The sequence below is a fragment of the Mobula hypostoma genome, chromosome 1 (assembly GCF_963921235.1).
Source record: "Mobula hypostoma chromosome 1, sMobHyp1.1, whole genome shotgun sequence".
Classification (NCBI taxonomy): Eukaryota; Metazoa; Chordata; class Chondrichthyes; order Myliobatiformes; family Myliobatidae; genus Mobula; species Mobula hypostoma.
In genome coordinates this window covers 244,504,231-244,531,140 of record NC_086097.1, presented here as the reverse complement: position 1 = coordinate 244,531,140, position 26,910 = coordinate 244,504,231, and the positions used below count along the sequence as shown (strand labels likewise).

The 26,910-nt window shown below is 42.0% G+C and overlaps 1 protein-coding gene across 4 annotated transcripts in view; it reads left to right on the top strand.

Moving 5' to 3' along the window:
- pdcd6ip (programmed cell death 6 interacting protein) overlaps positions 1-25,516 on the top strand; it is a 101,832-nt gene extending 76,316 nt beyond the window's left edge. For 2 of the 4 annotated variants that reach the window (XM_063066388.1, XM_063066378.1), the window contains exons 11-19: positions 1,788-1,899; positions 3,129-3,298; positions 8,769-9,017; positions 10,354-10,488; positions 15,033-15,127; positions 17,580-17,706; positions 19,054-19,110; positions 23,634-23,821; positions 24,925-25,516. In XM_063066388.1, the coding sequence (XP_062922458.1) occupies positions 1,788-1,899; positions 3,129-3,298; positions 8,769-9,017; positions 10,354-10,488; positions 15,033-15,127; positions 17,580-17,706; positions 19,054-19,110; positions 23,634-23,821; positions 24,925-25,087 (1,296 nt within the window). In that variant the 3' untranslated portion in view covers positions 25,088-25,516. The remainder of the gene's footprint in view (positions 1-1,787; positions 1,900-3,128; positions 3,299-8,768; positions 9,018-10,353; positions 10,489-15,032; positions 15,128-17,579; positions 17,707-19,053; positions 19,111-23,633; positions 23,822-24,924) is intronic. The other 2 variants (XM_063066405.1, XM_063066395.1) reach the window with 1 other exon arrangement.
- The last annotated feature ends 1,394 nt before the right edge of the window (positions 25,517-26,910 follow it).

The window sequence follows — 26,910 nt, the reverse complement described above, 5'->3', positions numbered from 1 at the left end:
AATTGTGCTTGGGGTGTCAAGGGGTACCAGAGGAATTTGCAGCTTTTTGTAGTCTTAATCAATGAATTTATTGGATCACGTGTTATATTTCCCTGCTTACTTGACATAAATTTTTGAATTGGGAGGAAATTACAAAGCATTTACAAGGACTCAGATTCATATGTACGTTGAAACATACAGTGAAATGCATCAAGAATGATGCAACACAACACAACACGCAACCTGAGGATGTACTGGGGACAGCCTGCAGGTACCGTCATGCATTTGGTGCCAACATAGCATGTCCATCATGTTCACAGACAACACAAGCAACAACAGCAAAACAAGTCCAGGTCCTCTCTCCCACCAACTCACCTGCACACACAGACCAGACAAACATCCTGTGGACAGACCGTTTTCGGCCTTCGGCCTCCAGCCTCCAGCAGACTTGCGGATATAGATAACACTGGACAACAAATTTTTCAGAAGTGTTCTTTCCTCAGAATTTTTCTTATTTATGATAGGCTGCTTGAAGCTGAACACAAATATAATTTCAGACTACTTGGATCACGTAGGAATTTGGAGAAGCAAGAAATTAACTTTTATTGATTATAATGTTTTTAATTCATTATGGTACAGACGCTTTGCAGGTGCAATATGATGTTTTTAAAAGAATTCTCTTTGACTCCAGAGAAGAGAAAAGCAGAGTGAGACATTGGATAAAGTTGATGTTCTGGGATAAGCCTTATGGTCTTGTGCTTAAGTTACCAAAAGCCAACATGCAGGTGTAACAATCAGCAAGGCAGATGGTGTGTTGGCCCTTATCACGAGGTTTTGAGTGCAGGAGCAAATGTGTCTTTGCTGCATATTTATTACTTAGGTCCTTGGTGAGAATGCACTATAGAGTATAGTGTTTATCTCTACCTAAGAAAGAATATGTATGCTGAAAAGGAAATAGAGCAGATACATTCAGTGGCCACTTTATTAGGTACCTCTTAAATGCTCATGGTCTTCTGCTGTAGCCCATCCACTTCAAGGTTCGAAGTGTTGCACATTCAGAAATGCTCTTCTGTATAGCACTGTAGTAACGTGGCTATTTGAGTTTCTGTTCCCTTCTGTCATCAGCTTGAGCCAGTCTGGCCATTGACATCTCTCATTAACAAGGTGTTTGTGCCCACGGAACTGCTGCTTATTTAATGTTATTTATTTTTCTGCATCATTCTCTGAAAACCTTTGAGACTGTTCTGTATGAAAATCCCAGGAGATTAGCAGATACTCAAAACACATTGTCTGGCGCCAGCAGTCCTTCCATGGTCAGTCACTTAGATTACATTTTCTCCCCATTCTGATGTTTGGTCTGAACAATAACTGAATCTCTTGACTACGTCTTCGTTGAGCTGCTGTCACTTGATTGGTTGATTACATATTTGCATTAACGAGCAGACGTACAGTTGTACCTAGTAAAGTGGTCACTGTTTATATGTTCTATTTCCTTTCTAGCAATCAAATTTTTTCTTTGGTGAAGAGACAAACACAATATGCTTTACTTAGTAAAGTGGCCCATGATGTTGACCTACTCAAACATCAATCTTTCACTTCCCTTGTACACAGCTCTCCATTTCACAGTCATACATAGCAAAGATTCACTAGATGGGTTCCGGAGATCGCAGATGTACTGTATGAAGGTAGATGTGGTAGATTTTAGTTGTCTGTGGTTAAGAAACGTGAAATGAGATCTCATTGAAATCTGTGACTTGATGGGTTCAATACAAGAAGGTTTATGTTTTTGTATTCAAATTTCTGTTTAGGCATTGAAAGTACTGGATCAAGAGGAAGTGACTGATAATGAACTGAAATCAAAGTTTAAAGAACGCTGGCAAAGGACTCCTTCAAATGAACTGTACAAACCCTTACGAGTAGGTAAGTAAACTCAGTTTTTAAACTTGATGCTTCAGTGTGTCAGGAATATAGAAAACCTGCTGCAGCGGGGCATGTTTTCCAAGTTCAGCTGCTATATTATATTAATCATGTTGATGGAAACTGCTGCTTTTTGTCCATGGTCTTCCCCCCCCCCCCCAGCTGTTGGTGTTTAGTTCAGCCATCATTAATAATAAACACCATTTATTATCAAAAGTAACATTTGAGCTGATATCTTTTGCGCAAGAGAATTCTGAAGTTTTGCCTCCCAATTGAACTTTATGCCTGCAAGGCAGCTGTAAGCTTTAGTATTTCCCTGTAAGGTCTGACCTCTTAGTGGAAAGTTTCCCTGGATGGTATGGGAGGTCAGGGAAGAGTTTTGGAACATAGAACAGTGCAGCACAACAACAAGCCCTTCAGCCCATAATGTTGCGCTGAACCAGCCAAAAAGTAAATTAAAAAACCCCAAAAACAAAACCCCTCCGACCTACACAATATCTATCTTCCTCACATCCATGTCCCTATCTAAACATCTCTTAAAAGCCTTTAGTGCATTTGCCTCTACCACTGTACCAGGCTGTGTTCCAGGCATCTACCACTCTCTTTGTAAAAACATCCCCCTTAAACCTACCCCCTCTCACCTTCAATGCATACTGTTTGGTGTTAGTTTTCTGGGGCTTTGGCTGAGATGTTTAAGCAACTCGGGTCCAGATGTCTGGAGATCTGATTTTGCAAAAGAGCAGAAAGGAAAAGCCTGATAAATTGCAATTCTGTGAACCTAGCATAAGTAGTAGAAAAGTTATTAGGAAAAATTCCGGGTTAAGATTAATGTTTTTTAAGTTTGCTGTCATCACCACTGTTGTTGGCTGGATTAAAGGTGATGATGAATCACATATAGGAGGGAGATTGCAAATCTAGCTGAGTGGTGTCACAACAGTAACCTCTCACTCAACGTCAGCAAAATGCAAGAGCCAGTTATTGACTGCAGGCGGAAGCGAGAGGTCCGTGAGTCAGTCCTCATGAGGGAAGTGGAGGTGAAGTCCAAACATGATTCACCAAGTCATTAATTATTGAAGTGGTTGGACATGTTTAACATCTACTTAATTTCCTGCACTTGTAGGCCTTCCTGCTTGATCAGGTTTTCTCAACTGGTAAAAGAGATTTACCATATAGTTCTAACTGTGCGGTAAATTTAATGTGCTTCTGCATTCCACCCCCCCCCCCTTTCCAAGAGGGAGGTAATTTCCGAAGCATTCTGGATAAGGCCATCCAAGCGGATAAAGTGGTCCAAGAACGTTATGCTGCTCACAGTGAAATTATTGCCCTTCTGTGTAAACCCGAGGCAGAGCTGAATGCTGCCATACCATCCGGTAATCCGACCAAATCTCTTCAAGGAAGTGAGGTAAAATGAGATTTACTGTCTGCTTTCAGTGCTTTGAGACAATAATATGATGCTAATAGTAAGGGTGGAGATCGGGGCACGTGGAAGAGAATAGATTAGAAATACTGTAATTGAGATTGATAGACCCAATCTGCAAATCAGTGTGATAAGAAATTATATGCATAAATAGTTTTATTCTTGATGAGTTTCACCCTTTCTGATTCATGCCAGGCTGATAGAGTTTTAAGCACCCCACCCTATCTATTACCTCAGTCACTAGCCTACACTGTAAACACTTTAAGCCATTTTTTATAATGGCGATTATATTGTAAATTATCATAATTTATAGTATTTTTATGTATTGCATTGTACTGCTGCCAGAAAACAAGAAGCTTCACAACATATAAACCTGATCCTGATTCTTTATAGTTGCTGAATGTTGCTGTTTTTTGTTAAATGTCGCGTCCTGACCAACACACCACAGCAAATTCCTAATCAGCGTAAGTGTGTATGAGGAATAAAGTTGATTAGGGTTGATTAGGGCCGCGCAGTAACATGGTGGTTAGCACAGTACAGTACCAGTAGGTTCAATTCCTGCCGCTGTCAATAAGGAGCTTGTTCCTTCTCCCTGCGACCTCATGGGTTTCCTCTGAGCACTCCAGTTTCCTCCCACGTTCCAAAGACTTACTGGATGCTAGGTTAGTTGCTCATTGTAAATTGACCTGTAATTAGGCTCGGATTAAATATGTGGCTTATTGAGCTTGGAAGGGCCTGTCCCATGCAGTATTTGTAGATAAAAATAAAATTAATATCTCTCAGATATTTCCCAATATCTAGGTTAAGTGGTAACTGCAGCAATCTACCATGACAGATGAACAGATTGATTTTTGACATCATCACATGAGGGCTACTGGTGCTTGAATTCCTTTAGAGCGCTGATGGTAATTTTAGAAGGTCATAATGCCCACTGGGCATTATGGTTGAGTTCGCCACCGATCTGAATTAGACTTGGGTTTGTAAGAGCTGTGTGGCTGCACTTTGCAAATGCTTTGTCATGGATAATTCCCCAAAAACAGTAAACTCACTACAACACGCTATGGGGTGTTTAAAATACAGTATTGAATTGTTGTCAAAGCCACCATTCATTAACTACTGAGCTATTCAGAGAGTGTGAAGGACCTATACAGAAAACTCTACTGAGCTTGTGGATGGATGTGACAGAAGGTCAAATTAACTTTCTCCTTCCACAGATGTGACCTGAAGAGACATAGAACATTCCAGTAAATGCCCTTCGGCCCACAATGTTATGGCAATCCTTCAACATATTCCAAGATTAAATTAACCCTTCCCTCCCACATAGCCCTCCATTTTACTTTCCTCTTTGTGCCTGTAGGAGAGTCTCTTAAGTGTCCCTAATGTATCTGCTCCCTACACCACCCTGGCAGGGTGTTCAATGCACCCATCACTTTGTGTAACCCAGGCAGCATCCTGGTAAATCTCCTCTGCAGCCTCTTTACAGCTTCCACATTCTTATATTGATGCATCCAACATGAAAGCAATACTCTTAAGTGTGGTCTAACCAGAGTTTAATAGAGCTGCAACATTTTCCCATGGCTTTTAAACTCAATCTTCCGACTAATGAAGACGAACACACCATATATCTTCTTAACCATCCAATCAACTTGCACATCAACTATGAGGGATGTCTTGGTGTGAACCCCAAGATCCCTCTTTTTCTCAATATTCTCTGTGAAGAATCCTGCCATTAAGCCTGTGTTCTGTCTTCAGGTTCAACGTTCCAAAGTGAAACACTCGACGCTTTCCCGAATTGAACTCCATCTGGCACTTTGCTGCCGAGCTCTGCGTCCTATCTATGCCCCTTTGTCATTTCCAACAACCTTAATCTACACTATCTACAACACTATCACCTTTATGTCACCTGCAAATTTACTAACCCACCCTTCCACTTCCTCATCTAAGTCATTTATAAAATTCTCAAACAACAGGGGTCCCAGAATAGATCCTTGTGGAACAACACTGGCCACCGACCTCCAGGCAACTATCTCCAACCATTCTCTACCTTCTATGGGCAAGCCAGTTCTTTTCCCTCTTTGTTTGCATTGCCTATTTTTATTTCATATATAAGCCAAATTAAGATGCGTTGACAAGCTCTTCTTTTGGCATCATTTGAACTTTTTGTGTAATTTATCTATAATCATGATTTTTATTCATTACTCCCAAGATCATTAAATTTGTTTTTGCAGTTGACACTCGTGTCCTCAAATATACTCGTTCAATACTGCTTACCATAAGACAGGGGTTTCCAATCTAGGTTCTATAGACCTCTTGGTTAATGGTAGAAGTCCATGGCATCATAAAGATTGGGATCCCCTGCAAAGGCCATCCCTATGAACAGCAGAACTACAATGTACTGTCACCCTGTGATAATATAATGGCAATATACAGTTACAAGAAAAAGTTTGCCAACCCTTTTCTTTTACACGGTTTTCTGCATTAATTACTCATAAAATGTGCTTTGATCTTAATCTAAGTCATAATAAAAGACAAACACAATCTGCCTAAGCAAATAACACACAAACAATTGAATTTTTCATGTCTTTTTTGAACACATTGTTTAATCATTCATAGTCCAGGCTGGTAAAAAGTATGTGAACCCTTGTATTTAAAAACTGGTAGAACCTCCTTTAGTAGCAATAACCTCCACCAAACATTTCAAGTAGTTGCTGATCGGACTTGTACAACAGCAAGGAGGAATTTTAGACTATTCCTCTATACAAAACTGTTTCAGTTCATCAATATTTCTGGGATACCTTGCATAAGCAGCTCTCTTCAACTCAAGCCACAGCATCTCAATTGGGTTAAGGTCTGGTCTCTGACGTGGCCATTCCAAAACACAAATTTTCTTTTTTTTTAAACCATTCTTTTGTTGATTTACTTTGTGTTTTGGATTATTGTCTTGTTGCATCATCCAGCTTCTATTAAGCTTCAGGTGATGGACTGCTATCCTGACATTCTTCTGAAAATGTCTTGGTACAATTTTGAATTCATTGTTCCCTCAATGATTACAAGCTGTCTAATTTGAGGCAACAAACCAGCTCCAAACCATGATGCTCCTTCTACCATGCTTCACTGTTGGGATGAGGTTTTGGTGTTGGTGTGCAGTGCCCTTTTTCCTCCAAACATAGCTAGCGGTATGTATTTCTGCCAAAAAGTTCAACTTTTGTCTAATTTGTCCAGAGAATGCTGTCCCAGAAACATTGTGGAACATCTAGGTGGTCTTCTGCAAACTTGAGACATGCAGCAATGTTTTTTGTTTTGGAGAGCAGTGGTTTCCTCCGTGGTGTCCTTTGATGAACACCAGTATTGTTTTGTTTTTTCTTATAGTTTACCCATGAACAGAGACTTTAGCAAGTTGTAGAGATTTCTGCAGGTCTTTTGCTGTTATCCTTGGATTCTTTTTCGCATCCTTCAGCATTGCTCATTGTACTCTTGGTGTGATCTTTGCAGGGCGCCCACTACTAGGGAGAATTGCAACAGTACTGAGTTTCCTCCATTTGCAGACAATTTCTCTTACTGTAGACTGATGAACACTCGGGTCTTTAGAAATGCTTTTGTAGCCTTTTCCAGTTTCTTGCATCTCTACAATTCTTAGGTCCTCTAAAAGTTGTTTTACTCGAGGCATGGTGCACATAAACAGATCTTTCTTGAGAAGAGCAGGCTCTGTCAGTAACCTGACTTTGTGTGTCTTTTTTTTATAGGGCAGGGCACCTCTACAACCCAAACCTCCAATCTCATTTCATTGGAACACCTGACTCCAAATAGCTTTTGTAAAACCCCAGAAGTTCACATACGTTTTTGAATTAGACTGTGATTGTTTAAATGGTGTACTCAGTATTAACAAGAAGTACAATTGTTTGTGTGTTATTAGTTGAGCCAGATTGTGTTTGTCTATTATTGTAACTGAGATGAAGATCAGACTACATTTTACAAGTAATTGGTGCAGAAAAGTATATAATTGCAAAGGGTTCATTTTCTTGCTACTGAATATCTAAATTATGTAGGGAAAAGATAGGGTTAAAGCCATCTGGCTTTTCCACTGAGGTTGGGTAGGACTACAATCAGAGGTCATGGGTTAATGTGAAAGGTGAAAAGTTTAAGGGGAGACTTCTTCCCTCGGAGGGTCGTGAGAGTGTGGAACGAGCTGCCAGCACAAGTGGCAGCTCGATTTCAACGTTTAATTGAAGTTTGGATAGGAATGTTTCAGATAAGTATGTGGACGGTAGGGGTACAGAGGGCTACAGGCCAGTGCAGGTCGAAGCGAGTAGGCAGTTTAAATGGATTGGCATGGACTAGATGAGCCCAAGGGCCTGTTTCTGTGCTGAACTTTTCTATGACTCTATAACTGGATATAATATGTCCAGAACACACAAATCTGTCTTGTATGATTCTATAGAATCAACATTGCTCTTTGCTTGAAATTGAGAACAAAAATGGTCGCAGACGAACAACCGTGCTGTCATTGACCCATTCACAATCATAGGGTAGAGAGGAGATTTACCAGCTAATCATAGTGGTTACCATCGTGCAACTACAGCTGTATCACTTTACAGCACCAGCAATTGCCTATCGCGGTTTACTAAGGAATTTATACGATCTACTCATGACTGCATGGGTTTCCTCCCACATTCCAAAGACTTAAGGTTAGGGTTAGTGAGCTGATGCTAGAAGTGTGGCGACCTTTCGGCCTGCCTAGCTGATTTGATTTGGTGCACACGATGCAGGTTTTGATTTACATCTGACAAATACCTTTATTTTTAATCTTTCTGCTACCTGGGAGGGAGCAGTTCCTTTGAGAGAGAATGGAGAAGCCCAAGTCTGTTCTCCATGGAGCAGAGGGAGTTAACAGGGAACATGCTGAAGTATATAAAATTGAGGGATATAGATACAGCAGACTGCAGGTAATGCATGATAAAACTAGAGGTCATTACTACAGGGCAAGGAGGAAGAGATGTAGAGGGGATCTTGGGGGGGGGTCCTTGTTCATCCTGAGAGTGGCAAGTAGCTGGAGCGCGCCGCCGGAGAGAGTGGTTGAAGCTGAATCACTGAGAGCGCTTACAAGGTTTCTTGATGAGCATTTGAATCACTTAATCATAGCAGGCTGTAGACCAAGTGATGGGAGGTGGGGTTAATATGGAAGGTGCCCAATGGGTGGCCTGGACCAGTTGGACCGCATGGTCTGCCTCCATGCTGTATGATACCACGACACTGTTTTCTGGATTTGAGATTTGCAATGTTGTCACGATCTGTGATCTGTTTTCTCCTCAATGTAGTGTTTGTAAACAAAGCTGCATTCAATTTTTTTTGTCATTCATAAAACTTTTGAAGTAGTATTGCCTTTTATTGTAAAACTTGAAAATATTCAAGGAGTTAAGAATGTTTTTTGAGATTTACTTTTATGGATGGCCTTTAGGTTGTTACGCATCTGAAGACACTCCTTGCTTCCCTGGATGAAGTGAAGAAGGAGAGGGAGACGCTGGAGAATAATTTGAAGTCCGTGGAGTTCGACATGTCCAGCAAGTTTCTGACAGCATTGGCTCAGGACGGTGCCATCAATGAAGAAGTTATTTCTGTCACTGAGCTCGATCGCATTTATGGAAGCCACACAGACAAAGTGCAGAAAAACCTGAAAAAGCAGGAAGAGTTGCTTGCAAGTATTCAGGTAACTGGTGTGCTACTGTGATGGCCAATTGAAAATGATCATTAACAGGAGAGCAGTAATAAAGCTATACCTTTCAATTCTGGGTCCCAAAATTTATGGAAGGTATCCTTAGAAAAATAAATTGAAATAGAAACTTGGCAAAGGATGTATGATTTACTATGGAGTAGAACACAGAACAGTGCACGCCCATTGGCCCACGATAATGTCTGTCCTTTTAACCTATTATAAATTCAGTGCATCTGTGGGCGTGGACCACAATATCCCTTTGTTCCTCCACGCTGCTAAGAATCTTGCCATTAACCCTGTATTCTGCCTTCAAGTTCGACCTTCCAAAGTGTATCACTTCACACTTTTCTGGATCTGAGGTCTGGGTTCCAAAATTCATGAAAGGTATCCTTGGAGTGACAGACCAAAATGAAAACTTGGCAGAGGGCATATAATTTACTCAGAAATAAAGATAAATTTTTCAACAGACAGGCACTGGTATTTATGTATATGTTTATGTATTCATACACATACATACATATAGTGTAGAGAACAAAAATAGTGAGGTAGTATTCATGGACCTGACGTGACAGAGATAAGTAAAACTCAGAAGAATGATATGGTAGACTGCCAAAGTTTTTTTCCCCAAAGGGTGGGAAAATTATGTAAAGCACAAGGGCAGAGGTTTAAAATGATGATGAGGAGATTTGAGGGGCAGGGTTTTCCCCCACACTCTATACTTGGTATTTGGCATGACCTGCTCGAGGAGGTGGTGGAAGCAGGAATATAATATTCAGAAGCATCTGTACAGCTCCTTGAATGAGCGTGGCACAGGGAGATACGGAACTAATGCAGGCAAATGGGATTAGTATAGGTAGGTATGATGGTTAGCGTATGTGTGGTGACCTGTTTTATATACTGTGCCACTTTGTGAATTACGCTTTGACGCTGACAGGCAACTTTGCAGTCTGTAGACAGAGCTATTCTAATTCAGGGGTTCCCAACCTACGGTCCCCAGGTTAATGGTAGGGGTCCATGGCATAAAAAAGGTTGGGAGCCCCTGTTTTAATTCCTGCCCATGCAGAGTGCACTCTCTTAGGGCCCTCCATGTACTTCACTACCTCACTTTCTTCTTTCCCTCTTCCACTCTTTCTCACCAACTTCACTCTCTTTCTCTCCGACTCCCACCGTGCGTGCTCACTATCAGATGCTCTGAATGTCACATAAAACTTGCTTTTGAATGACCTGCTGATGTTTGTATTCAATACTCAATTCAGCTGAATTCCATGTCAACTGATCTTATTATTGAGAGGTTGGAACATAATTTTAATTTAGAGTCTGTTCTGTGCAGAGTGCTCATGAAGAGTTTTCTAAGACAAACCAATCGAATACCGGTGCTGTTCAGAGGGAAGAAGTACTTAAGAAGCTGGCGGCCGCACACGATCAGTTTGTTGAACTTGTAAACAATTTGAGAGAAGGCACAAAAGTGAGTATTTTCACTCTTCTAACTTTTGAGAGAAAGAAGGATTTAAATGATTTTATTTCACATTTGCAGTCTTAAATTTGTACACAAGAACACCATTAGGTAATGGGCTGATCATGTTTAACAAACCTAAATCTGTGATTTTTTTTTTCAAATGTTTTTATTTTGGATGCTTATTTAACAAAAACCTTAAGACTAGTTCGGTCTTCAATATTCTAGATCACTTGCAATTTTTCTTCAACTTTATGGTATATTATTGATGGCTTTGTGGCCGTGTTTGCAGATGAAACCAATATAGGTAGAGGTGCAGGTTACATTGAGCGAAGCAGGGAGTGAGAAGGGCTTAGACAGATTGGAAGAATGGGTAAAGAAGTGGCAGATGGAATATAGTGTAGAGAAGTATATGGTCATGCTCTCTGATAGAAGGAATAAAGGTATAGATTATTTTCTAAATGTGGTCAAGTGCAAAGGGACTTGGGAGTCCTTGTGCAGGATTCCCTAAAGATTAACTTGCAGGTTGAGTCGGTGGTAAGGAAAGCAAATGCAATATTAACATTCATTTCAAAAAGATTAGAATATAAAAGCAAGAATGTAATACTGAGGTTTTGTAAGGCGTTGGTCAAGCCACACTTGGAGTATTGAGAGTAGTTTTGGGCTGCTTAACTAAGAAAAGATGTGCTCGCATTGGCAGGTCCAGGAGAGGTTCACTAGAATGATTCTGGGCATGAAAGGGTTACTGTATGAGGAGAGTTTTATGGCTCTGGGCCTGTACTCACTGGAGTTTAGAAGAATGGGGTGGGGGGGGTAATCTCATTCAAATCTATTGAATCATGTGAGGCCTGGGTAAAGTGAATGTGGCAAGGATGTTTCCTATAGTGGGGCAGGTTAGGGTCAGAGGTACAGCCTCAGAATACAAAGACATCCCTTTAGAACAGATGAGGGAATTCTTTATTCAGAGGGCAGTGAATCTATGGAATTCATTACTACAGACTGCTGTGGAGGCTGAGTTATTGATTATATTTAAAGCTGAGGTTGATATGTTTTTGATTAGTCAGGCCATCAAAAGTTATGGGGTGAAGGAAGGAGAATGTGGTTGAGGGGGACAATAAATCAGCCATGGTGGAATGGCAGAGCAGATTTGATGGGACGAGTGGTTTGATTTTGCTCCTATGCCTTGTGGTCTTATAATTACAAATTTGATGCTTGGTTCAAAGCAGACTTCGATGCACAACAAACCCAGTTTATTTAAGAACCTCAGCATGTCGGACGGCATCTGTTAAGAGGAATAAACAGTCCACGTTTCGTCCCAAGGCCTTTCATCAAGTCCTCTTAATCTTCAGGGGTTCTGCTGCCTAAACCTGATGAAGGGTCTTGATCCAAAACATCGACTGCTTCTCCATATAGGTGGGCCTGACCTGCTGAGTTCCTCCAACATTTTGTGTGCATTGCTCTCGATTTTCAGCATCTGCAGAATCTCTTAGACCAATCTCTTGTGTCTCTGGAACTTAAAACAACTTTGAAATCAAACTTTTCCTGGTTCTGATTAACTGAGCTGAAACATTAACTCTGTTTCCCTTCTGTTGTCTTATATCCTGATGAAGGGTCTCAGCCCGAAATGTCGATTCTTTATCCTTTCCATAGATGCTGAGTCATACACACAAAAATCTGGAGGGGCCTTTCATCCTGATGAAGGGTCTCAGTCTGAAATGTGAACTGTTTACTCTTTTCCATAGATGCTGCCTGGCCTACTGAGTTCCTCCAGCATTTTGTATGTATTAATCTGATTTCTAGCATCGGCAGATTTTCTCATGTTTGTGATTCACCTGCTGACCCCTCCAGTACTTCGTGTGTGTTACTCTGGGTTTCCAGCATCTGCAGCATCTCTTGTGTTACAGCTTACTTAAGGTTTTTGACTTCAAATAGGAATGCTAACAACAAAATATTTGGCCTGCAAATTTCTGCACTTTTTTTCTGTACTTTTCAAATTTGCCTCCTTTGGATTTAAATGCATTTTACAACTTCTCAAGAATTCAAAGTGCGGCATGCTTTACTCGAAAAGGAGCGCAAACTCAAAATCACTTTGCGTTTCAATTATTCTATTATGTTGGAAATATAAGAGGGTTGGATTGAGATGGATAGTATATCTGCCATGATGAAATAGTGGAGTAAACTTGTTGAGCCAAATGGCTAATTCTGCTCCCATGTCTTATATAACCTTAAGACATAGGATCAGAATTAGGCCAACACACACAAAATGCTGGAGGAACTCAGCAGGCCAGGCAGTATCCATGGAAAATAGTACAATCAACGTTTCGGGCCAAAACCCTTCGGCAGCATTGGAGAAATAAAGCTGAGGAGTAGATTTGAAAGGTGAGGGGGGAGAATCACCAGGTGATAGGTGAAACTTGGAGGGGGAGAGATGAAGCAAAGAGCTAGGAAGTTGATTGGTGAAAGAGACAGAAGGTCTGAAGGCCATGGAAGAAAGGGAAAAGTTGGAGGGGGGGCGCGAAGGAGCATCAGGGGGAGGCGATGAGTGGGCAAGGAGATGACATGAGAGATGGACAAAGGGATGGGAAACGGTGAAGGGGGGGAGGCATTACTGGAAGTTTGAGACATTGATGTTCATGCCATCTGGTTGGAGGATACCCAAACGGAATATAAGGTGTTGTTCCTCCAACCTAAGTGTGGCCTTATCCTGACAGCGGAGGAAGCCATGGATGGACATACTGGAATAGGAATGAAGTGGAACTAAAATGGGTGTCCACAGGGAGATCCCGTTTGTACTGGCGGGTCATGCTCGGCGAAGCTGTCTCCCAATCTACATCGGGTCTCACTGATATACAGGAGGCCACACTGGGAGCACCGAACACAGTAAATGACCCCCAACAGACTCACAGGTGAAGTGTCGCCTCACCTGGAAGGACTGTTTAGGGCCCTGGATAGTAGTGAGGGAGGAGGTGTAGGGGCAGATGTAGCACTTGTTCAGTTTGCAAGGATAAGTTCCAGGAGGGAGATCAGTGGGGAGAGACGAATGGACAAGGTAGTTGCGTAGGGAGCGAACCCTGTGGAAAGCAGAAATTGAGGGGGAGGGAGATGTGTTTGGTGGTGGAAGTTGGAGGTGGCAGAAGTTTCAGAGAATTATGTGCTGGACACGGAGGCTGGTGGGGTGGGGGGTGAGGACAAGAGGAACCCTGTCCCTGGTAGGGTGGTGGGAGGATGGGGTAAGAGCAGACATGCGTGAAATGGAAGAGATGCAGTTGAGGGCAGCATTGGTAGTAGATGAAGGGAAGCCCATTTCTTTGGATAAAGGAGGACATCTCCTTCGTTCTAGAATGAAAAGCCTCATCCTGAGCGTAGATACAGTGGAGACGGAGGAATTAAGAGAAGGGGATGGCAGGGTTGGACGAGGTGTAGTCGAGGTAGTTGTGAAGGTCCATTGGTTTATAATAGATAGCGGTGGATAAGCTGTCTCCGAAGGTAGAGACAGTGAGATCGAGAAAGGGAAGTGAGATGTCGGAAATGGACCAAGTGAATTTGAGGGCAGGGTTGAAGCTGGAGGCAAAGTGGATGAAATCAACAAGTTCAGCACGGGTGCAGGAAGCAGTTACGGCCCGAAATGTTGACTGTACTTTTTTCCATAGTTGCTGCCTGGCCTGCTGAGTTCCTCCAGCATTTTGTGTGTGTTGCTCGGATTTCCAGCATCTGCCAACGTTCGCTTGTTTGTGATCTGAATTAGGCTATTTGGCCCATCGAGTCTGCTCCACTATTCCATCATGGCTGATTTATTGCCTCTCTCAACCCCATTCCTTTGACCCCCCTGACTAATCAAGAACCTGTCAACCTTCATTTTAAATATACCTAACAACTTGGCCTCCACAACCAGCTGTGGCAATGAACTCCACAGATTCCCCACCCTCTGGCTGAAGAAATTCCTCCTCATCTCTGTCCTAAATGGACTTTGCTCTATTCTGAGGCTGTGGCCTCTGATTTTAGACTTCCACATCATAGGAAACATCCACCAGCATCTGCTATATCTAGGCCTTTCAATATTTGATAGGTTTCAATGAGATTTCCCCCTCATTCTTCTAAACTTCAGCAAGTACAGGCCTAGAACCATCAAATGCTCTTCATGCATTTGGCACTATCTAAAAGTAATGTTTTCTCAGAACTTAGAAATTAAGTCAGCGCCATTCTCACTCATGTGAGGTGGAGAAAGTAGCAAAGAAGAATGCATCCTTTATTTAAGCAACCATACACTGAGGTTTCAAATACAGAAGAACTGTTAAAAAGCACTCTAGCTCCTTCCATATTGTTGTAAATATTCTAGAAGCCTTTGTCTTTCAGAGCATTCAGTATACAGGCTATTCAGCCCACGGTGTTGTGCTAACCTTTTAATCTGCTCCAAGATCAATCTAACACTTCCCTCACTACCTTTCTGTCAGTAATTTTTATCAATGGCGCAATCGTTAAATTATAGCAGATGCATCATTATGACAGAAATCAAAACAGTTGTTGTATTGCTAGATGTCAATATCTCTCCTTTACAGTTCTACACTGGGTTCACTGAAATCCTCCTGAAATTCCAAACAAAATGTTCTGACATCGTGTTTGCTCGGAAAACTGAAAAGGATGAACTTTTGAAGTAAGTGTAATTCTTCAGCTTGTTCTTTCAGAGACCATGATCATTTTGTGCAATGTTTATTTATAGAAGTATTGTTCTGGTAATATTTAAAGAACAATATTTGTTTCTTGTAGTATTGCGAATGGTGTCATATTAGCTTTCTGTTTCTGACTTCCTTGGAATATTTATGTAGTTTCTTCATGCCACACATTTTTTATTGTATCATTTAATTGATCTTTTAATTCAATCCATTCTTTTTTTTATCCATGCCACCAAGTCTCTGCAGCTGCCTCTCCTGCGCCACTACGAACCCCGGCTTAACAGTGATTCCTTTCATACTGCCCAATTCTCTGTTGAATACTTCTGCGCGCTTCTTCAATAGCTCTTGTAGACCAATGGTCCCGTCAATCAAGTGCACTTCATGCCAGTTGAATTTGAGCTGCTCCAACCTTGAACAGCCCAGAAGCGTGGGATGACTAATTTTTACAAAGTATAGTAGAAGTTTCTTTCTCTGACATTGCGGTGTTCGCCGAGCTTGGCAATTGGCTTGCAGGCATTTCATCTCCAGTTGAGGTGACATCTTCAGTGCACAGTTGTTGGTGTTTCTTTCTGGGAGAGTTCGCATTTATATAGGCCCCTTTCGCTTGCTCAGTCCTGATTGGCTACCCCTTCAGTTGACCATTGCGTCTCATAGGCTCGCGTTTCTTTGGCTCTTAGGGGTTTGTAGAGTGTTGGCGCGTGGCCAAGTGGATAAGGCGTCGGTCTAGTGATCTGAAGGTCACTAGTTCGAGCCTCAGCTGAGGCAGCATGTTGTGTCCTTGAGCAAGGCACTTAACCACACATTGCTCTACAACGACACCGGTGCCAAGCTGTATTGGCCCTAGTGCCCTTCCCTTGGACAACATCGGTGGCGTGGAGAGGGGAGACTTACAGCACGGGCAACTGCTGGTCTTCCATACAACCTTGCCCAGGCCTGCACCCTGGGGTGCGATACTGCAATTTCTCCTTGTAAACCAGGAGTTTTTTTATGCCATGGACCCTTACCATTTCCTGAGGAGTCCATGGACTCCTGGTTGGGAACCCCTGTTGTAAACATTCTCTGACACAAGCATTACTGCAGCACCCGTGTCCACCTGCATCCTCACTATGGCCTCAACAACCTCACCAAGCCGTTAGACAGGAATGAAGTCGTCAGTCTGTTTATTGTCACTTAACTATGTGCATGTATACTATCAAAAAAGATGACGTTTCTCCAAACCAGGGCCTAAAGCACAGTAGTACACATAATATACATAACACACACTAACTTATGAAAGTAAGGATAAAATCTACAGACGAATTACTCATAAATAAACTAAAGTGCATAAATTAAATTTTGTAAGGTACAGAACAGATTAGCCAGTGACACTACGAATATGGTGCGGCAGGGTGTTCAGAGGTCTAATGGCCTGAGGGAAGAAACTGTTTCCCATCCTGACTTTTATTGTCTTCATCCATCAGAGTCTCCTGCCTGATGGTAGAAAGTCAAAGAGAATGCCAGATGGATGGGTGGGATCCTTAATAATGCTAAGGGCCGTGCGTATGCAGCGTTCCTGATAAACATCCTTGATGGGTGGTAGGGCAACCCTTATGATCCTCAGCCGTTCTCACAGTCCTTTGTAAAGCGTTGTGCTGACCACTACACTACTACACCATAACAGCCAAAGCCCTTCCAAACCAAAGCATATTTTGAACAAAGCAACCTAAGGAGTACGTGATTGATACATATTTTGAGAAAGCATTCACTAGTCAAAGTTGAGCTTATTGACACATGGTCAAGTTCAATGCATAGGTGCAATGAAAGCCCTGTGTTCGCAGTATCACAGACACATCGCATCAGATATATAGCATTCACATAAAAAAGCATAAATTAGCAACATAAAATATACAAACATATACAGGAAAGAACATTAAAAAAAACATGACTATTTGTTTATCGTTGTCACATGTACTGAAGTACAGTGAGACACTTTATTTAATTTGAGAATACACACGTTCTGAATGAGAGGTGCATTCCTCACCAAGCATCTGATGAAGAACCTGCAGTTCCCACACTGGCCTCATTAGCCACTTCAGAATCAACAGAAATGCAGTGGAAACAAGTCTGAATGTCTCAATTTTGAATGACCACCCAAGAAGAAGGTTAGAACAACAGGTTGCTGGAGTTCAGGTGGTGCAGCCAAGATTTCAGAGACTGGATGAATGAGTTCTGTGGGCCAAATGTCTTGCATTTCTGTGATACTACAGCTCGCATCACCTAAAGGGAGAAGGCTGCCGATTAAAGTTTCTTTATGATACTCTACAGCTGTTGGATGCATAACAGTTGACTGCCTCCAGTTTGCTCTATTTAAACTGTGTTGATGATGTAATGAAACATTGTGGAAGCTCAGGTGACCACAAGAAAAACTGAACCTTGCCTATCTGTCTTGATTAGGGATATGCAACACAGCATGGCTAAAGAACCCAGTGCACCTAATATTCCAGTCGTCCCTGCCTACCAGACTGCTGTTTCTGTCAGTGAAAGCAATCCTGTTCCAACTCCTGCACCTAGAACTGTGTTTGTAAGTAAAATCTCTGTGATCAGAATCATTTGACAGCAGTAATCCATCCAAAAGATACAATCTGCAAATATAATTTCTATACAATTACTTTTAAATATATTTTTAAATAATATATTTTAATTATTTCATTTTAAAAATAATAACTTTTAAAAACTATACCTGCTTTCATGTTTTGTACCTGGTAACTTTCCTGAACTGGCTCTGCCTTTTCAGTTTATCTACACCCATTAAATCGTCCTATTAAACTTCTGGAAGCTTTTGTATCTATGAAGGAATCGACTATGAATTAGCAAAGCCACAGAAGTTAAGGGTTTACCAGAAATTGCTTTTGAATCCTTGATAACTTATCAGTTAATTTAAAGTGGTTTGAGTGTCCACTCACCTTATTCAGTGAATGTCCATTATTCAGTGTGAAATAAATTATTATCTGTGCTATTGAAATTGTATAAGACATTGGTGAGGCCTAATTTAGAGTATGGTGTGCAATTTTGACCACTTACCTACGGGAAAGTTGTAAATAAGACTGCAGAGAAAATTTACAAAGATGTTGCCAGGTCAGGAAGACCTGAATTATAAGGGAAGATTGAATAGGTTAGGACTTTATTCCTTTGAACGTAGAAGATTAAGAGGACATTTGATAGAGGTATACAAAATTATAAGACATGGGAGCAGAATTAGGCCATTCAGCCCATCGAATCCACTCTGCCATCCCATTCAACCCCATACACCTATAAGACAAGTGCCGTGCCCTGACCCCATGACCTTGGCTCAAGCTGCAGGCACGCAGGTGGGCACTGCCCACCAAATAATTAAAATTATGCATGGTATAGATAGGGTAAATTCAAGCAGTCTTTTTCCACTGAGGTTGGGGTGGGACTACAACTAGAGGTCATGGGTTAAGGGTGAAAGGTGAAATGTTTAAGGGGAACATGAGAGGAAACTTCTTCACTCAGAGGGTGGTGAGAGTGTGGAACAAGCTGCCAGCGCAAGTGGTGAATGTGACTTTGATTTCAATATTTAATAGAAATTTGGGCAGGTACGCGGATGGTAGGGGTATGGAGGGCTATGGTCCCAGTGCCAGTCAATGGGAGTAGGTAGTTAAATGGTTTGGCACGGACTGGATGGGCCAAAGGGCCTGTTTCTGTGACTAGATGTGTCTTTTATGCATAGTTAGTTGGATAATTTATGAGCACAGTCTATAGCAAATGAAGTCAGAGAACTGGTGGAACCCAGTAAATCTGAAGGGTTAAAACTAGTCTCTATGAGGTTACCCTTTACACTTTAAAAATATCTTTACTTTGTAACTTTTGCCGCCGACCAACTTCAAAACTGTGATTTATTTTTCAGCATTCCAAACCTCAGACTCCTGATTGCACTCCGGCCTCATCCAGTGGCTCTGGAAACGTAGTTATTTTTAACAATTTCATTTCGTAGTTTTGTTGTATGTGTGCGAGGATACAAGAGATTGTCCAATAGCCGATTGGTTAGCGTAACGCTTTACAGCAATCACTGATCGGAGTTCAATTCCTGCCTCTGTCCTGAGGGAGTTGATATGTTCTCCCCGTGATCGCATGGGTTTCCTCTGGATTCTTCCCACATTTTAGACATACAGGTTAGGGTTAGTAAGTTGTGGGCATGCTATGTTGACATGGAAACATGGCGACACTTAACGGGCTGTCCTAAGCACATGATTTGGATTGTGTTGGTCGTTGATGCAGACAACATATTTCACTGTATGTTTTGAAGTATATATGACAAATAATTGTATTTAACTATTAAGTGTAATAGTAATGTGTACTTTAATTTTACACGTAGTCCACGGGGTATACAATTGGGTTTGAAAGGGAGTGGAAAAGTTTCATATATCTAGAATTAACACTTTTGGTTTGGGTTTATAAATGAATTGGGAATTGGTAAACATCTGCCTGGTCCTTTAAGAGTGCTGTATACCAAAATTTAGGTTTAGGCGTGAGGTCATCCAGCTCATTTGCACGAGCAGAGCGTCCATTTTGATCGGAGGATGAGGCGTGCTTGGTGGCTGCCTGAAATCAGATTTGGATCTGATTTAAATCAGTTTAAATTTTGCCCATCTGTTTTCACACCCTTCTGCAAAAACCTGATGGAAGAATGGCAAACTCCAGTTTTTCCTGTTCTCCCTCCTGACTTTCATTCACTCTTTCTGCTCAGATTCCAATCTTCTCACATCCTCCCCCCACCCATCTCAAATCCAGTCTCATTTATTTATCTGGTACATTGTGCAAACAGTGAACCATAGAACCATAGAAACTACAGCACAGAAACAGGCCTTTTGGCCCTCCTTGGCTATGCCGAACCATTTTCTGCCTAGTCCCACTGATCTGCACACGGACCATATCCCTCCATACACCTCCCATCCATGTATCTGTCCAATTTATTCTTAAATGTTAAAAAAGAACCAGCATTTACCACCTCATCTGGCAGCTCATTCCATACTCCCACCACTCTCTGTGTGAAGAAGCCCCCCCTAATGTTCCCTTTAAACTTTACCCCCCTCACCCTTAACCCATGTCCTCTGGTTTTTTTCTCCCCTAGCCTCAGTGGATAAAGCCTGCTTGCATTCACTCTATCTATACCCATCATAATTTTATATACCTCTATCAAATCTCCCCTCATTCTTCTACGCTCCAGGGAATAAAGTCCTAACCTATTCAACCTTTCTCTGTAACTGAGTTTCTCAAGTCCTGGCAACATCCTTGTAAACCTTCTCTGCACTCTTTCAACCTTATTTATATCCTTCCTGTAATTTGGTGACCAAAACTGAACACAATACTCCAGATTCGGCCTCACCAATGCCTTGTACAACCTCATCATAACATTCCAGCTCTTATACTCAATACTTTGATTAATAAAGTCCAATGTACCAAAAATTCTCTTTACGACCCTATCTACCTGTGACGCCACTCTTAGGGAATTTTGTACCTGTATTCCCAGATCCCTCTGTTCCACTGCACTCCTCAGTGCCTTACCATTAACCCTGTATGTTCTACCTTGGTTTGTCCTTCCAACATGCAATACCTCACACTTGTCTGTATTAAACTCCATCTGCCATTTTTCAGACCATTTTTCCAGCTGGTCCAAGTCCCTCTGCAGGCTCTGAAAACCTTCCTCACTGTCTACTACACCGCCAATCTTTGTATCATCAGCAAACTTGCTGATCCAATTTACCACATTATCATCCAGATCATTGATATAGATGACAAATAACAATGGACCCAGCACTGATCCCTGTGGCACACCACTAGTCACAGGCCTCCACTCGGAGAAGCAATTCTCTACTACCACTCTTTGGCTTCTTCCATTGAGCCAATGTCTAATCCAATTTACCACCTCTCCATGTATACTTAGCGACTGAATTTTCCTAACTAACCTCCCATGCGGGACCTTGTCAAAGGCCTTACTGAAGTCCATGTAGACAACATCCACTGCCTTCTCTTCATCCACTTTCCTGGTAACCTCCTTGAAAAACTCCAATAGATTGGTCAAACATGACCTACCACGCACAAAGCCATGTTGACTCTCCCTAATAAGTCCCTGCCTATCCAAATGCTTGTAGATTCTGTCTCTTAGTACTCCCTCCAATAACTTACCTACTACCGACGTTAAACTTACTGGCCTATAATTTCCCGGATTACTTTTCGATCCTTTTTTAAACAACGGAACAACATGAGCCATTCTCCAATCCTCCGGCACCTCACCTGTAGACAGCGACATTTTAAATATTTCTGCCAGGGCCCCTGAAATTTCAACATTAGTCTCCTTCAAGGTCCGAGGGAACACCCTGTCAGGTCCCGGGGATTTATCCACTTTAATTTTCCTCAAGACAGCAAGGACCTCCTCCTTTTCAATCTGTACAGTTTCCGTGATCTCACTACTTGTTTCCCTTAATTCCATAGACTTCATGCCAGTTTCCTTAGTAAATACAGACGCAAAAAACCTATTTAAGATCTCTTCGTGCCTGGTTCACAATCAACACCTATGCTGGGGGCAGCCCGCACATGTCGCCCTGCCCACATGCTATGCACAGAACAGCACAAACAGCAGCAACAACAACAGCAAAAGAAGCCCCTTTTCCACCTTCCGCAGACACCCAGACAGGACAGGCTGCGTCTGGACCTTTAGTCCCTTGTTCCCAGACTTGAGTCGCCAACGTCAGAATTCACCCCAGATCGCTGATCACAGGTCTGACCTTAAGGCCGTGACTTGCAGACTCACACAAACCTCAACTTCCTGACGTGCACAGACCAGGGGAGGTGGGTGTGGTCACTGGCCCTCGCGACTCCTGCCTGTACCCGGTACTTGCTGCACCAAAGCACTGGTCTGCGACCCGGGAACTGCCGGTCTCCTCAGTGCCTGCAACATGATTTCCGGGATCACTGACATTTGATCTCAGAGCGCTGTGGCCTGGACTCAAACTCCACCCAGATTCCTCATTTGCTACCCTGACCTCTAACTTCCACTCATTCCTGTGCCTAAACCCTAACCTGATTTCCAAACTCCCCGCACTGTCCCCAAAACCATCGCTACGACTCTAAAAAGCAACTAAGACTGAATAACAACACGAATGTACATTTTGTATCTGTTTGTTCATTTTAAGCCCATATGTTTGATTGTGTTTGTGTTTCTCTCCTATGTTATCTTCAGTTCAATCACCAGTCACAGTAGAATGGACTGAATGGCCTACTTCTGCTCCTATGTCTTGTGGTCTTATTACAATGAAAAAAGCAGCATTTACTCTGACTGGTAGAAGAATTTGCTTTGAGGTTCAGGTCCATAGAAGAAAGTCGGGGTGAAACGTATCAAATATTGAAAGGCCTGGATAGAGTGGACGTGGAGAGGATGTTTCCTGTGGTAGGGGAGTCTAGGACCAGAGGACACAAACTCTGAATACATGGACATCCTTTTAAAACAGAGCCAAAGAGGAATTTCTTTAGCCAGAGGATGGTGAATTTGTGGAATTTGTTGCCACTGTTGGCCGTGGAGACCAAGTCATTGGGAGTATTTAAAGTGGAGGTTGATAGGTTCTTGATTAGTAAGGGCGTCAAAGGTTACGGGGTGAAGGCAGGAGAATGAGATTGAGTGGGGTAATAGATCAGTCATGATGGAATGATTGGATCGGACTCAATGGGCCGTATGTCTGCTTCTGGTTTATTTAAGCCAGAAAACCTCAAGCCAAATGAGATTGTTTTCAGATTGTATGTCTTCATTCTTGCTATCCTCCACACATACAAAATAATTACAATTTAAAATTGTAAATGTGTCACAGAGCTAATATCCTGCATGCATGCTGCAAGCTAGTTTGATATTGGAAGAGGTAGCTCATGTGGGAAGCAATTGTTTATTCTTCTACACTTCAAGGTTTACTTATGTCCAACTTTTTTGCATGATGGTCATTGTTATAGCCGATATCCACTTCATTTTTCAAAAAATTTTATGTGTATTAAATTTGTCAAATTATTTCCTAAACGGAACATTAACACATACTGGATGGTCATCAGTTATTGGGCTGTAATGCTGTTTTCTCCAAATAGCAAGTAGGCAATTTTTAAAATATGCCTCATTTTTTCTTCAAGCAGAAAACGTGATTTTTAAATTAAGCCTCCTTTTTCTCTAAACAGCAAGGATTTCATTTTTAAACTAAAGCCCCTGAACTACCTTGTTGCAGTAAAGTTGGACTCTGCTGCTGTTGGAACGTGGTGGTTGTAAATCTATCTTGGGTGTTGGAATCATTGTTTTTGGTAATATAGTAGCCCACTAGATTGGGAGAGGTGCATGCTTCTGTAGTACTTTCCAGTTTTACAGGAAATACACTCAGCATAAAAAAATCATAAATGATAAAATGAAAGTATTTTTCAATTTCATTCCAAGCTCTTGTTTTCTTTCATTCACAGCAACCCAAACCTCAGCCCCCAGCACGCCCTCCCCCTCCAAATATTGGATCCAGTTACTCGTCTGCTCCGTTCGGATCAGCACCTGCGGGCACAAGTGCTCCAGCTGTGACAGCAGCAGCTCCAGCCGCAGGCGCTAGTATGCCAACACAGGCCCAGGGACCTCCGTACCCCTCATATCCAGGATATGGGTAAAGACTGATTTGAATTTCTGTTTTCATGGTGACTCAGGATAAACTATTGCGATTTTCTAAGCATAATGTAAGATGGTTTGATCTTGGAAGAAGTTGATTGCATAGAAAAACATTCTTTACATTGTTAGAATTGAAAGTCTATTTAGGTTGAGTGAACGAGGGCTTTTCTCTTTGGAGCCAATGAAGATGACAGGTGACTTGATAAAGGTGTACGCGATGATAAGAGGCATAGATAGAGTGGACAGCCACAGAGTTTTTTCCACAGGGCAGAAATGGCTAATACAATAGGGTATAATTTTAAGGTGATTTTAGGAAGTATAGCGGGGGTGTCAGAGGGAAGTTTTTTTTACACAGAGTGGTGAGTGCTTGGAACACCCTGCAAGGGAATGTGGTAGGGGCTGATACATTAAGGACATTTTGGAAACTCTTCAACACAAGGGCTTCTGCAGATGCTGGAAATCCAGGGTAACATGCACAAAGTACTGGAGGAACTCAGCAAGACAGGCAAGCCCCACTACATTACCATCTGAGATTCTTCCAACAACAGTTGTGTCGTTGGCAAAGTTATGGATGCTGTTTGAGCTGTGCCTAGCCACACAGTCTTTAGTGTAGACAGAGTTGTGCAGCAGGGTTATCACACATCCTTGAGGTGTGCCAGTGTGGATTGTCAGGAAGAAGGAGATATTATTTCAGATCTGCACTGTTTGTGGTCTCCCGATGAATAAGTCAAGGCTCCAGTTACAGATGCCCAGGTTTTGAAGCTTGTTGATTAGTACTGAGGGAATGATTGTGTTGAATGCTGAACTGTAATCAGTAAACAGCAGCCTGACATAGATTTTGCTATTGTCTGGGTGGTCCAGTGCTAAGTGGAGAGACAGTGGGATTGCCTCTGCTGTTGGCCTGTTGTGGCAGTGGGCATATTGCAGTGGGTCGAGATCCTTGCTTGGGCACGAACACAAAATTGTGTTCCTCATACATACAGAGATGTTGAATGTGCGTGATTTGGTAGATTAAAAGGTTGGCACAACATCGTGGGCCGAAGGGCCTGTATTGTGCTGTACTGTTCTATGATTTTATAATGTTGCATGTTTTGTTTTCAGATACTACCCAATGCCCATGCCAATGGCATACAATCAGTTTGGCTACGGCCAGTACAACATGCCCTACATGTTCCAGCCTCCTGGACAGCCACCTTTCCAAAGCTCACAGCCAGCTCAGCAGCCTGGATACCCTTACCCTCAGCAGCAATACTACCAACAATAAGAAGCATTGTCTGTAAAAGAATCTATGTTGTTACTAATTTCAGAATTACCTCAGTTCTTTATCTATTGCATACTTCTAATTATTAGCCAGAGGTAAAAGTGGATTAGGTGGTACTGTTAAAATCTATGATTGCACTAAATTTAACTTTTTTAGCAACAAACACTAGGAATTTAGCAAATTTGAAATTTTTTTTTGCAAAGACATGATAAAATTGCTTAACAAAGGAATCTTTTGTTGACTAGAGTTTGTATTCTAATTTTGGGGTATGGGATTGAAGTACTGCATAAATATAAGGCAGATTGTGTATGTATTTTCTGCTTTTACAACTTTGCTTAAGTTGCATTTGGTTAAATGTTATTTTCCTACATCCTATTGTTTAAATTTGTCTAATCAGACTGTTGTAAATCATATACATTAAAACTAATTATGATCAAAGTCTGGTTTCCTTCCCATATAAGGTATTTGAAGATGACAGAAGCCGAAACAAATTCACAACATTTCATTCCTAAACACAGGAGATTCTGTGCAGATGCTGGAAATCCAGAGCAACGCAACGCAATACACACAACCTCTCTCCCCCCACCCCCCCCCGGGCAGAGGAACTCAGCAGGTCAGGCAGCATCTATGGAGAGAAATAAACAGTTGATGTTTCAGGTCAAGAGTGTTTTGGAGAAACTGGGACAGGGGAATGGATATTTCCAACAAAGAGCATATTCGTATGGAATCATTTAGGGTCACTAATGGGGGGGGGGCATAATCTTAAGGTGATTGGAGGATGTATAGATAGATAGACATACTTTATTGATCCCGAGGGAAATTGGGTTTCGCTACAGCCACACCAACCAAGAATAGAGTACAAACATAGCAACATAAAACTACAAATCACCAAATAACAATATGTAAATTATGCCAGATGGAAATAAGTCCAGGACCAGCCTATTGGCTCAGGGTGTCTGACCCTCCAAGGGAGGAGTTGTAAAGTTTGATGGTCACAGGCAGGAATGACTTCCTATGACGCTCAGTGTTGCATCTCGGTGGAGCCGGGGTCCAACAACAAAAAGTTCGATATTCGGGCTACAAACATGTTCCATGATCATAATATGACCAGGTTTGCACCATCTGTTGTTAACCAGAACAGCAAGCCCCTCTCCTTTACGCTTACCACTCTCAGTGCAATTCCGGTCAGCTGGAACGGTCTATAGCCCTCTATGGAAACGTTTTGGTCGGGTATGTCCTCGTGCAGCCACATTTCAGTAAAACACATAACATTGCTGTCCTGAAATGTTCTCTGACTCCTGGCTAGCACCATCAGGGGGATGTTACATGCAAGCTTTTTAACATAGAGTGGTGGGTGTGTAGAACACCCTGGCAGGGTTGTTGGTGGAAGCAGGTACATTAGGAGCATTTAAGAAGCTTTCAGATGGACACGTGGGTGATTTAAAAAAATATGGGGGCTGTGTTTGAGAGAAGGGATAGATTGCTCTTAGAGTATGTTATAATGTTGGCACAACGTTGTGGGCCGAAAGGCCTGTACTGTTCTGTGTTCTTCAGACTTTCCTGGAGACACTGGACATCCAGAGCAACACAAACAAAATGCCAATGGAACTCAGCAAGTCAGATAACATCTATGGAGTCACCGTTTTGGGTCAAGACTTTTCATTAGGACTGGAAAGGAAGGGGGAAGAAGCTAGAAAAGGGGGGATGGGAAGGAGAACAAAGTGACAGTTGATAGGTAAAACCAGATGACCCCATATAGCTCTCCTTGTAGCAGCACAGTTGTCCTAGTCTGTTACTAAAAGTGCTCCTCTGTTCAGCCAAGGTGG